Raw genomic sequence first — 12,147 nt, 5'->3', positions numbered from 1 at the left:
CAGGAAAGGCGTGGCGCAGTGACATGTGCTAGCGTGCGTTTGATTGCATGTGATACTGTGTGGATCTAAATTTAGGACCTTCACAAAGCCACACAGCACCGTGTCTCGCAGAGCTGTGCTGTATTTTTCTGTGCAAAAAAGGAATCCACTCTGATTTTTTTTAAAAAATACATTTTGAAGACAACAGTCAAAGTTCAGTTTTAACTCTTTATTCTGTTGTGAGAAACATTTCATTTGCAGACAAAGCATGCAAACACACAATAATTCCTTACACTGTACTGTTCCTTACACAATGTTGTAACTCAGACAAAGAAGCTACAATGTCAAATGAACAGATTAAATAAGTAAATGACTGAGGGAATAATCAGTGGTTCCTTTTAAATTTGAGAGACACATAACCAGTTCTGCACCTTTCAGTCTGAATTGAAGACAAGAGGAAGAGCAACACAGATCTTATAAAACATCACTTTATTTTATGATAGCGCCAGTAGTTGTACTCAGATCCTTTAGTTAAGTAAAAGTATCAGCAATGTAAAAAATACTCCATTACAAGTAAAAGTCCTGCATGAAAAATACTACTTAAATGGTTTGGTCCCTCTGACTGATATATTATTGTATATGACATCATTAGATTATTAATACTGAAGCATCAGTGTTAGAGCAGCATGTTACTGTTGTAGCTGCTGGAGGTGGAGCTAGTTTCAACTACTTTATATACAGTTAGCTAGTTTAGTCCAGAGGTTCCCAACCTAGGGGTTGGGCCCCTCCAAAGGGTCAGCAGATAAATCTGAGGGGTCTTGACATGATTAATGGGAGAGGAAAGAAGAAAAAGACAAAGTTCTGATACACAAATCTGTTTTCAATTTGTGGACTTTTTCTCTAATCTTTGATTTTTAGTGAAATATTGGATCATTTGATCATTTATTGAAATGAAACCATGTGAAAAGTTTAGAGGGTAAAATCACTATTTGGTGAAGCTGTTAACAACTCATAGACATGTGAAATGTGACCCCGACTACACACTGCTTTTTGTAAGACGTAAAAGCCAGGTTGGAAACCACTGGTTTCATCTTTAACAATGTTGTATTTTAAAAGCTTGTTATATTATCCATTGTGTCAAATCTTCATCTGAAAAGTAACTTAAGCTGTCAAATAAATGTCGTGGAGTAGAAAGTATAATATTTCCAACTGAAATGTGGTGGAGTGGAAGTATACAGTAGCATCAAATGGAAATACTCAAGTAAAGTAAGTACAAATACCTCAACATTACATTACAGTACTTGAGTAAATGTACTTAGTTACTGTCCACCACTGGAAACTTGAGTAAAGTAATGTGAGTACTTCTTTCACCACTGTTGTCAAGTTGTCATGACTTCTTGCCTGATTCAATTTTATTTCTCCAATCAGTTAATCTGTGTTCAATAATTCAATCAATTATTCGTTAAGGATGTCTATAAACTGAACATTTTAGGGTGAAGATATTCTTACTGTAATTTTTAATAATGATGTAAGTAAGTGCAAATAAGGTCAGGAAGAAAAATGTTATAACTTAACCTAACTGCCGCAATTATACAACATTATGTTTAGAAAAACTAAATCAACCAAATAATTGGATTAAGTCAAATTTAGACCACATTTGGGATTATTACGATTATCATCGCATAGTGTTCATAAACCTTTTATGGCCTCTTTCTTTTCTGATCTCGGTCTGTTTTCAGTCTGTCTAATTTACGTGACATCGACGCTCATACTAAATTCCCATTGGCTCAGAACTCAGCGCCTCTGCCTGTCCTCAGTTCAGCCTCGAAGCTCGTACAGGAAATACAGTCTGTCTGTCTCTGGATAAAGAAATGTATTTGTTGACAGTTAAGTTGTAGATTCTGAAGTTCAGAATGAAGATGTTGGTTTTTCTGGCCCTCCTGGGTCTACACAGCGCGGCGGCAGGTGAGTCAATATAGTTTTGTTTTGTTTTTTGCTTTGTTTTGTTTTTTTAGTCGGTTGATGTTGATGTGATCAACACGTTGATTAATCTCTATTTTTTGGGTAATCTGTTGAATTTCTGGCTAGATTGACGCTATATTTCTGAAAGGGACTACTAAAACATGTTTTTTTTTCTTTTACTATCTTTAATCAGGGACATTACTTGATTTCATATTATTTTATCAGGATTTTTAAGATCGATTCGCTCCGAGCGCGTTCTGGACAAAATGGCAGCGCAATTACGCAGCGCCAAATAGTCCAACACACACTCAGATAAATAAAGAAATTAGGGAAAACATAACTAAAATGCAACAAAATACATTTTAAACTACACTTAAACACAGTTGAACTTGCTACTTTTAATCTTTCTGTCCCGATCTTTGTGGTTCTTCTTTGTTTTCTTTCTGCCTAATTTAAGTTTCACTTTCTATTAACAACCTGAGTTGTTTGATTTTGCCTGGTTACGCATGACGCATGCCCAGTTCTGAGTTTCTACTGGTCAGAAGCGTTGAAGATGTTGCGCATGTTGCATTTATCGCTGGTAAAGAGGAAGAAATAAGTCTCGATCGTGGTGAAGTTCAAATTAAATAACTTTTTAAATTTCCCCTCTGAGTTCTTTATCAAATTAAAAATGAGGACAGTGATTGTGATGCTTGTCTTGTGTCGCTCTGTGTCAGCAGGTAAGATTGACTGAAAACGTTTAGTAGATAGCAACTAATTACGGGCTTCTATGGAGATACTGAGTTTGTTAATGTGTTAAAGCGGAACTAAACACCATCTGACTTCTGCATACGGCCATATGTTTCTGGAGTAGTTCATGTAGAATAATTAAGATCGACCTACATTAATGTATAACATGTTCATTAACTAATCATAAATTGTACTGGTATATTTAGAGCTCACTTTACATGTAGGTTAGTTTAATGTCCTCAAACGACCAATAAGTGAAGTGAGGCGCTGTGTTATGTGATGATAATGCAGCTTGAAACTGTGCTTTGTATGTAAACTCATGGATGAACTCAATATCTTTAATATCAAAAAGAATAGGAATGATGAAATACCTTCCTATTCATTAAAGTTTATTTTGTAATTAAGTAGATAAGATAAATAACCATTCAGTAATTTCTGACCTATGACCCACAGGTGCACTGACATGTATAGGCTACTGTTTATATTTATTATGTATAATTTGACTGAACATAGAAAAGAAGCAGCTTTTGTGTTTCTTTAAATGATCATAATTGAAAATACAGGCTTGTTTTACAAACATTAGTGATGTAAACACAACTTTAAAAGCACCAGGAGACATTTGATAATCAGACAGTGCATAAAAAAACTGACATAATCACTTTTGGAGTTATGGTTCCAGTCATATGTTATACGTTTTGTGTTTTTGGCTGATTATTTACATTTGGGTAACAGATTGTGTTGTTAAGAAAACAATGTATACAACTGTTTTCTTAATAACACAGATCAGGTCAGACTCATTTCCAGATAATTCAGTTTTATTGTATGTTATTTTATTTTAGTAGATTATCTGTAACTTGTCTGGTTGTATCTGAGTATCTTAAGAATGGCTTTATACATAAAATGTATTATTATTATTATTATTGTTATCATCACTAGTAGTGTTAGTTGATGTTCATTTTTAGTGTCCTTCATACTGTATTTTATGGTTTGTTGTATTGGCTTATGATCAGTTCATGTTGGATATTAGAGTCAATTAATAATCTGCTTTTAATCCAGTATAAACTGATACTAATAGAAACAGTACAGAATGAGCACATGAGAGTAAAAATATCACTCAAGAGAAAGTTATTATTTATAGAGCTGTGACCGTAAACATTTCTCTGTGATTGTCATAGAATTCAGAAGATCAAACATATAAAATCCATAAAACCTCTGTCAACAACGTCATAAAAATGAAATTAATTGTTATTTAATGATGAGAAATGACAACAGCAATAGAAAAGAGCCAAACAACCCACTTCTAAACTGAATGAGTAGAAGTAAAACCTCAAGAAGAAGAAACCTAAGTTGTCATTGTTCACAGTTTACAGTATAAAGACCATAATGGACGTAATATAATCAAATACAAAATTTTTTAAATAGCTTAATATAGAAAATAAAATTATAATCACATGCAGCGTGTATCAGTCCCTCCAGGAAACTGTGATTTTGCGTAATAATGAACACAAATACAAGAAATCTCTGTAATATTTGTGTGAGTTTGCAATTTAGCTAAATTACTGCAACTTTTCCACATGAAATGGCAAAAATCAATATAAGAAGATTATAATACAACCATGAAATGAACAGACTTGTGATTTAGACCAACTGTTGTATTTTGTGTCTTTGTAACTCGTGTCATCACAGTGCACAGGAAGTGGTTACATATGACACTTCATTGGTAGTAGTTCTTTTAAAAAAATCGCATTATTTTCCTTTGCTTGAAATTTTTCTCAATTCCCACAATTTTACCACAAACAGAGCAAATAAAACATCACAAATTGTATCATAGAGAAAAGCTGCTGCAGGAATAATAATCACCAAAAAACTCAGTGAATCCTGGAGGGACTGATATATAGTTTGTCAGGTTTATGGTTTCATATTTCAAACTAAAACAATAATGAGGAGCAGACGCTACTAATGATGATCCTGAAGAATAAACGTCTCCACTAACTGGAAACTAAACTGGAGTTTTACTTCACACTAAAAAATATATCCAGCAGTAGAAAATAACAAAATTTAATAATTTAAATAATTTCATTTATCAATGAAAGTCAGACATGTGAATGATCTGATGTCTAAATAATTGACTGGTTTAATATTTTATTTCAGAATAAATATGTTGTTCAAAACAAAATTGATCAAAAATATGAAATAAAAAAAAAAAAATGCTGGAGTAAAATTACTGCATCAGTTTATTTATTTATTGACTGCACAACAGAGATTATCAGGAGGATGTACTGTAGCTCCTTTTGATTCTGTGCACAGGAAAATAATTTTATTTTATGTAAAAGTTATTCATAAAACTGTAATTGAGAAAACTGAAATGATGACATTAACTTTTTCTTACAGTGACTCACTCTCTGAAGTATTTCTACACTGGGTCCTCTCAAGTCCCAAACTTCCCAGAATATGTGGATGTTGGGATGGTTGATGATGTTCAGATAAGTTACTGTGACAGCAACACCAAGAGAAATGAACCCAAACAAGACTGGATGAACAGAGTCACAGCAGATGATCCACAGTACTGGGAGAATATGACTCAGATCTGTTTGGGTAACCATCAGTACTTCAAAGCCAACATCGACATTGTAAAGCAGCGCTTCAACCAAACTGGAGGTTTGTTTATGTTTCACTGTTTACTGATAAAATGTTGTTTCTGCTTTCATCCTGTTTTTTGTATAATAGTAAGCAAATGTGAACACACACACACACACCATCATTCCTCATCAACACTGTTTTATATGGAGCTTTACACTCACATACACTGAAACAGACTAAAACACACATTACTGAGACTGAGACTCCTGGATGCTGCTATACTGCACTGATCCAGTGTTTCTGTCCATCCCATAATAACCAACAGAGATTATTAACACTTTATCTCCACTAGATTAGATCAGAATAATCTACTGAACTGCCCACAGTGTAGAAACCTGTTTATCACAACAGTTTTACAACACACAGCTGATAGAGGAACATTACCGCCTGGTTTCTTAAACTACGGTGCAGGACTGTAAATGGGACACAGGCTGCTTCTGTCGGGTCCCCGTATGACAGAAGTAACAGTATGTTTTAATAAACCTGACTGACAGGACGACACGGTAAACGTCTCATTCAGATCACAGCACGACTCTACTGTACTGATACACAGTGTGTCCATCCCATAATAAACATATAGTAGAACTACAGATTAGATTAGATTAACTTTACTGGACCACAGTGTGTCTGTGTCATAATAAACATACATAGTGCTGAAACCATTAGTCAGTTAATTGATTAGTAGATTAACAGAAAATTAATTTTGATAATCAGATAATCATTTAAGAATCATTTATCAAGAAAAAATGTCAAACATTTGCTGGTTCCAGTTTCTCAAATATGAGAATTTGATGCTTTTATCTGTTTTATATCATTAAAAATTAAATTCTGTTCAGTGTTGATCAAACAAAACAATCAATCTGAAGATTTCACTTCAGGCTCTGTGAACTTGTTTTTGGCATTTTTCACTATTTTCTGACATTTCGTAAAGTAAACGTTTAATCAGTTAATCAAAAAAGTAATCAATAGATGAATTGATAATGGAAAGAATCATTAGTTGCAGCTCTAAATATATAGTAGAAGTACAGATTAGATCAGATTAACTCTACTGTAGTGACCACAGTGTGTTGGTTCATCCCAGCAGGCAGCATCAAGCCAACATCTGCAGGTGGAAACAGCTGTTGGTTGTATGAAATGATTGACTGATGGATGGACCAATCAGGACACACAGACTGTCTCCCAGTCTCTATAATGGTCCTGCTGGTGTCATCCTTATTCTGACCAGTTGTAGTAACACACTGCAGAACAGGACACACACACACACACACACACACACACACACACACACACACACTAGTGACTAATCCTGAATAAAACTCTCCTTCAGTGGAAGCTTCTGGAGCTTCAGGACAGTCTAGTCTGTAGTTTCTCACAGGAAGAGGATGTTGTTGGACTGATCCACTGGCTGCAGGGTTTCAGTGGATGTAATGTTCAGTCCAGGATCAGGTTTAATCTGTGTGTGTTAGTCAGGACTCCACCTCAGTGTGTGTGTGTGTGTGTGTGTGTGTGTGTGTGTGTGTGTGTGTGTGTGTGTGTGTGTGTGTGAGAGAGAGAGAGTGAGAGAAGTCACTCCACTCTCAACAGTGTAGATAAAGTGTGTGTTGGTCTCAGTGGAGGCAGTGTGTCTCTGTAGTAAAGACAGGAAATGGACTCTGTTTCCCAGCAGTCTCTGCCTCTCTGTCTCTCTCTGAGTGGTCCACACTGTCCAGATGATGATTGGCTGTGAGTGGTTTCCATCCAGCCAATAACAGCAGAAGGTGTAGATCTTCTGTTTTGGTGTGTGTGGATCAGTGTGTCTCTGTGGTGAAGATGTGATATCAACTGATGATAGCTGACTGTGCTGAGATCTCACTCTGGTTTACTGCAGTCTGTGTCTCTGTCTCTCTCTCAGGTGTCCACATTTTCCAGGAGATGTACGGCTGTGAATGGGACGATGAGACTGAAGAGGTTAATGGTTTCATTCAGTTTGGTTATGATGGAGAAGACTTCATAGTATTGGACCTGAAGACAATGACATGGACCGCTGCAAAACAGAAGGCTTTCAACATCATACAGAGGTTGGACAGAGACAAAGAAAAGAATGGCAATTGGAAACATTACGTCACCCAGACTTGCATCGAGTGGCTGAAGAAGTACGTGAACTACGGGAAGAGCTCTCTGATGAGAACAGGTAAAATCACATGACCTGATATAGTTTCATGGACACAACAATGTTAATAAGCCTCCTCTGTTTCTAACTTACAGTAACATTACAATAAATATGAACCAACATACAGAGAGCCACTGTGTCTCAGTTTACACACATTTCTCTTTCATTTTCTCTCTCACCTCTCTTCATCTCTCTGCCTCCCTCCACCTTTACCCCATTTTCTCTCTGTCACTCTCTCTCACATTTATCACCACTTTTTTTCTCCTCCTCTCTTTCTAATCTAGTCTTTCACTCCTCACCTCTCTTCATCTGTCTTTCTTCTCCTCTGTCCCTCCCTCCTTTTCTCAATCACACTTCAATGAGGTTTATTTGCATGTCATATATACTGTATATATGTGTTATTAAACACATTACACTAAAAAGGAATGATAATATAAGTTAAATAATAATAAAGAAATTATAAACTGTCTTTGTATTTACACTCCAGAGCTTCCCTCCAGAGTGTCTCTCCTCCAGAAGACTCCCTCCTCTCCAGTCAGCTGCCACGCTACAGGTTTCTACCCTCACAGAGCCATGATGTTCTGGAGGAAAGATGGAGAGGAACTTCATGAGGAACGTGGAGAGATTCTCCCCAACAATGATGGATCCTTCCAGATGAGTGCTGATCTGGACCTTTCATCAGTCAAACCTGAAGACTGGGGGAAGTACGAATGTGTGTTTCAGCTCTCTGGTGTGAAGGACAACATCATCACCAAACTGGACAAAGCTGTGATCAGAAGCAATGAAAGTAAGACTGGAATCAGAAGTGATGGAGATGAAGAAACACACATTTAATGTAACAATGTTTCTTTTTTGTGCTTTGTTTCCTTATGTGGTTTAATTTGTTTCTTTCATCCAGTTTTTAATGTAAAAGTTACAGCTGAGATCACTTTTAAACCAATAGATGTGACTCATCTCAGGATGATCATGTGACACTGACAGGACTCTACCAATCACTAAAAATTAATTTTCTTAATTTAAGGACATAGTTTTTAAATACGTTAAAGAAATGATTATTGACCACCACACATTTATGTTGTCTGTCCACTGTTTACTTTGATGAATACAGAACAGTTTCAATAATGAAACATACAAAACTAAAATATTAAACTTTTTTCTAAATTTCATGTTTTGATATTAGTTGTCTGTTTTACCACAATTGTAATTTAATTTAAAAATCATTTTTCAGACGACATGTAACCACAGTTTAGAGATTACAGCAGCTGTATTGACTGAACTACTGCTCAGTTTTAGAAGATCAGTAGATGAAATAATTTAATAACTGGATGAATATATTTATGTAATTTGACTAAAGTTGTCAGTAACTTTTATTAAGCTCACACACAATGTCAAAGATAAACATACAGGAAAGAAACAAACACACACATACAGCTAAACAAAGACAGCAAAGCTAAACATGGATAACAAGCATAAATACAGTTATTGTTTGCAGACAAATGGGAATATAAAATACAAATCAACAAATTGATTGTCACTTGATATGCATGATTGTTGTCTGTTTGGATGTTCTTTCCTTCTAACCTGCTTCAATTGTTCAGGTTGTGACTATTTTTTGTTGTGTTTTGCTCCACAGAGACTGACATGACCATCATCATCGTTGTTGCCGTGGTTGTTGTTGCTCTCATCGTCATCGCTGTTGTTGGATTCATGGTTTACAAGAAGAAGAAAGATGGCGAAGGTGAGAGACCAAACAGAAAGATTTCCTCATTTGTCTAATTTAGACTTTAAGTTGATGTTTTTAACCTGATTGCAAAAGTGAAGCAAACTTCAATTCATAGTTCACTGAAATCTGTTCTAAACAACATGAAGTGATGTAAATCATACTGTATCATATCTGCTTCTTTTCTTTATATATTATGTTCAATACAAGTTTACTCTTAGAGATACATTCATGTCCCTTTAAAACTGACTGGTAACTTTATGGCACCATTTTAAGGTAGTTAGTTGCTCTCAGGCTGAGAGTGAATCTGCACTGTTGTGTTTTAAACAGTACAGGAGTCTGTGTGAACTGTGTGTTAAGATAAGAAACACATGTCAACCTTTAAAGGTTTACACTCTGTACCTGGTTTTATAATCCTACAATGACAATAATATGATGATGTAAGACAAGTTATAGGAAAATAAGTATCAGAGGATCAGTTTGAGTGACTAGAACAAGGGATCATATTCATTTGGAAGAAGGTGTTAAAATATTTTCGGATTTATGGAATTTGTGGGAACTGAAATTATTTCTCTGCTTTTTTTTCAGCCAAAGTCCTTAATAACTGTAAGTAAACTTGTTTTCATTTATTTATTTATTTTACCTGTCTGACCCTTTGTACTCTGCTGTAGATGTGTTTTTTGCAGATTGTGCAGATAAACATTTTCTGCACTTTTTTCCTGCAGTGTGACTTGTTTGTAGTTCAGTGCAGGATTAGTGGACTAACTGTGTGTTTCTGACTTTACAGCTTCTGAAAACAGCTCTGAGCTCTCTGCGAAACTGAATCCAGAAGCCTGAATGACAAACACACCAACCTGCACAGTGAGTTACTTCATATGGGAAATGAAGTGTTTACAGCTCTTGTTAAACAAAGTTACATTAAACTATCTGCAAAATAATGTTATTAGATTGTTAATTCATCCACTATGAAGTCTGTGAAACTTTGTAGTTGCAAAGAAGTTTTTTTTGACTTTAAATTGGTCTTTAACAACAAATATGAAGCTATTTTAAATAAAGTTAAAATATTAAGAAAGGAGCAGAAACCTTCAGAAACCTTCACATCAGAGGGTCAATTAAGTGTTTTATTAAAAACTTTTGAGAAAACGATTTTAGAAAACGCAGATAAACGAGGTAAAAACAAATGACTTAAAGTACTATAGGTAAATCCCTCAATGACTCAATAATTGATATTTTAGGTCTGTATGATCAATCTTACATAATTATAATGTGATATGTGTGGTTTTGTGTAGATTTATGTGAACTATGTTGATGCTATTTAATATATTTGTTTTTTCTGTCTCTTCAGGTTTATGGATAAATTGTGCACTGAAGCAAAGACAGATGCCAAATTCTCCTGTCATCTGTAAACTCTCAATAAATTGGTTATTAATCAATCATATCATAAATTTAGAATTATAGTGGTTATCTGGTTAATCTTTTAGTTGGTGATTAGTAAAATTGGATTACTGTTAAGAAAACAAATTTAAAAGGCATTTTTGTCTTAAAAGCATTATTTGAATATGAATTGACAAACATTTTACAGATATAAAAGTTAAATCTGATATTAAATGATTTTGATCATCGTTTATGAAACAAAAAGGCAAACAAATCATTTCTTCAATGATGGTAAATTCAGTTTGATTGTTTTTATTTTTATTTGGAGAGATGTAAAGTCAGATGTGTCAGACAACCAAAGCATCATAATGTTCTTCATACATACACAATATATTTTTCAGGTTTTGGTGTTTATGTAAAATAAATCCATAATATCCTTAGTTAAATATTTCTGGTGGTGGGATTTACCTGGTAAAATCACACGCAGAGACACACACACATATACATGTCACAATTCATTCACTGGATTTTTGCATCAGTTTGATGAAGTATCTTGATATGCCTGGTATTTATTTTAATGGACAGGTTTAGTGTTAGACTGATTCCTGTCTGATCATTTTATCTATAATCTGTTAATTGAATTTGCAGAACAATTTACGTATACAAATGTCTCTACAGTGATATAAAATGACATATACAGTGATAGAAGGTTTTTCATGTTGCCCACCACAAACACTCAAATATACAGAATAAACATTAGTTTCCAGGTGTGTAAATATTCTCGCTTGTTAATTTCTTTTAAAATTGATCAAGTTAAAAGTTTTAGATTAATTAGTAATGATTTGTGTGTTTTGATGTTTTTACTACTTAATCAAGTTGTTTTTCTTAATTAATGTTCTTTCTTAAGTCTTTTCCATATTATTATACTGTAATTTTAGTTTGGTCAGTAAAGGACAGGGGTTTTCTTTCTCTGAGTTTCTGTAAACATGTAAGACATTGAACAGCTTGTTGCTCAAAATCACTTTGTGTGTTGGATGACGATGAAAGTCAAATTCTGTTGCACTGCTGTTTGATTCTTTTTGTATTTTGATTTCAATAAAGTCCCCAAAATTCCAAAAGTTTGGTTCTTTTTGTTAATTTATTAAGTGTTTGTTTACTCATTTATGACTGTAGTTACAATAAAATGAATATTGCCTGAATACTCAGTATTTTCACAGAGACTAAAAGCTCCAGCCGGTATCTTGTTCCAGACCTAAAAGCTTCCTGCTGTTTAACAGAGATAAACAAATAGAAGAAATAAGGTTTAGAATCACAGTTGTTTTCTAGTTCTCAGTCATTTAAAGGTTGTGTGCAGTTTTCATTTTACCGATGTTGAGACTTGGCAGCTCCTGGATTATTGAAGTTCTTCACACTGCTCACATAAAGGCTCAAACTGGTGTGTTGGTTTTCCCCTGAACAAACCTGTTGCACTGAGTTCTGCCTGGCAACTGATGACACGACAAGTCTCAGGAAATTACTCCAGTTCTTTAGTAATAATGTGTGAGGTGCAAAACAACAACATTTAAGGAAACAACATTTCACTGAACCAAAAACA

General features: G+C 34.6%; 1 protein-coding gene across 1 annotated transcript; it reads left to right on the top strand.

The window, feature by feature from the left end:
• Positions 1–1,785: 1,785 nt before the first annotated feature.
• Positions 1,786–11,671, top strand: LOC137198355 (class I histocompatibility antigen, F10 alpha chain-like). The gene is made up of 8 exons (XM_067612129.1): positions 1,786–1,944; positions 5,062–5,328; positions 7,202–7,480; positions 7,947–8,246; positions 9,093–9,197; positions 9,768–9,785; positions 9,967–10,040; positions 10,525–11,671. The coding sequence occupies exons 1-7, from the start codon at positions 1,893–1,895 to the stop codon at positions 10,014–10,016; spliced, it is 1,071 nt and encodes a 356-aa protein (XP_067468230.1). The 5' UTR covers positions 1,786–1,892; the 3' UTR covers positions 10,017–10,040; positions 10,525–11,671.
• The last annotated feature ends 476 nt before the right edge of the window (positions 11,672–12,147 follow it).

This window comes from Thunnus thynnus, chromosome 15 (genome assembly GCF_963924715.1).
Source record: "Thunnus thynnus chromosome 15, fThuThy2.1, whole genome shotgun sequence".
Classification (NCBI taxonomy): Eukaryota; Metazoa; Chordata; class Actinopteri; order Scombriformes; family Scombridae; genus Thunnus; species Thunnus thynnus.
The sequence above is the reverse complement of the archived record's forward strand: the minus strand, read 5'-3'. Positions and strand labels throughout refer to the sequence as shown.

Coding starts and splice junctions, on each gene's coding strand:
- LOC137198355 (XM_067612129.1), top strand. CDS start 1,893: ATGAAGATGTTGGTTTTTCTGGCCCTCCTGGGTCTACACAGCGCGGCG. Junction 1,945..5,061: donor TCTACACAGCGCGGCGGCAG/GTGAGTCAATAT, acceptor TTTTTCTTACAG/TGACTCACTCTCTGAAGTAT. Junction 8,247..9,092: donor TGTGATCAGAAGCAATGAAA/GTAAGACTGGAA, acceptor TTTGCTCCACAG/AGACTGACATGACCATCATC.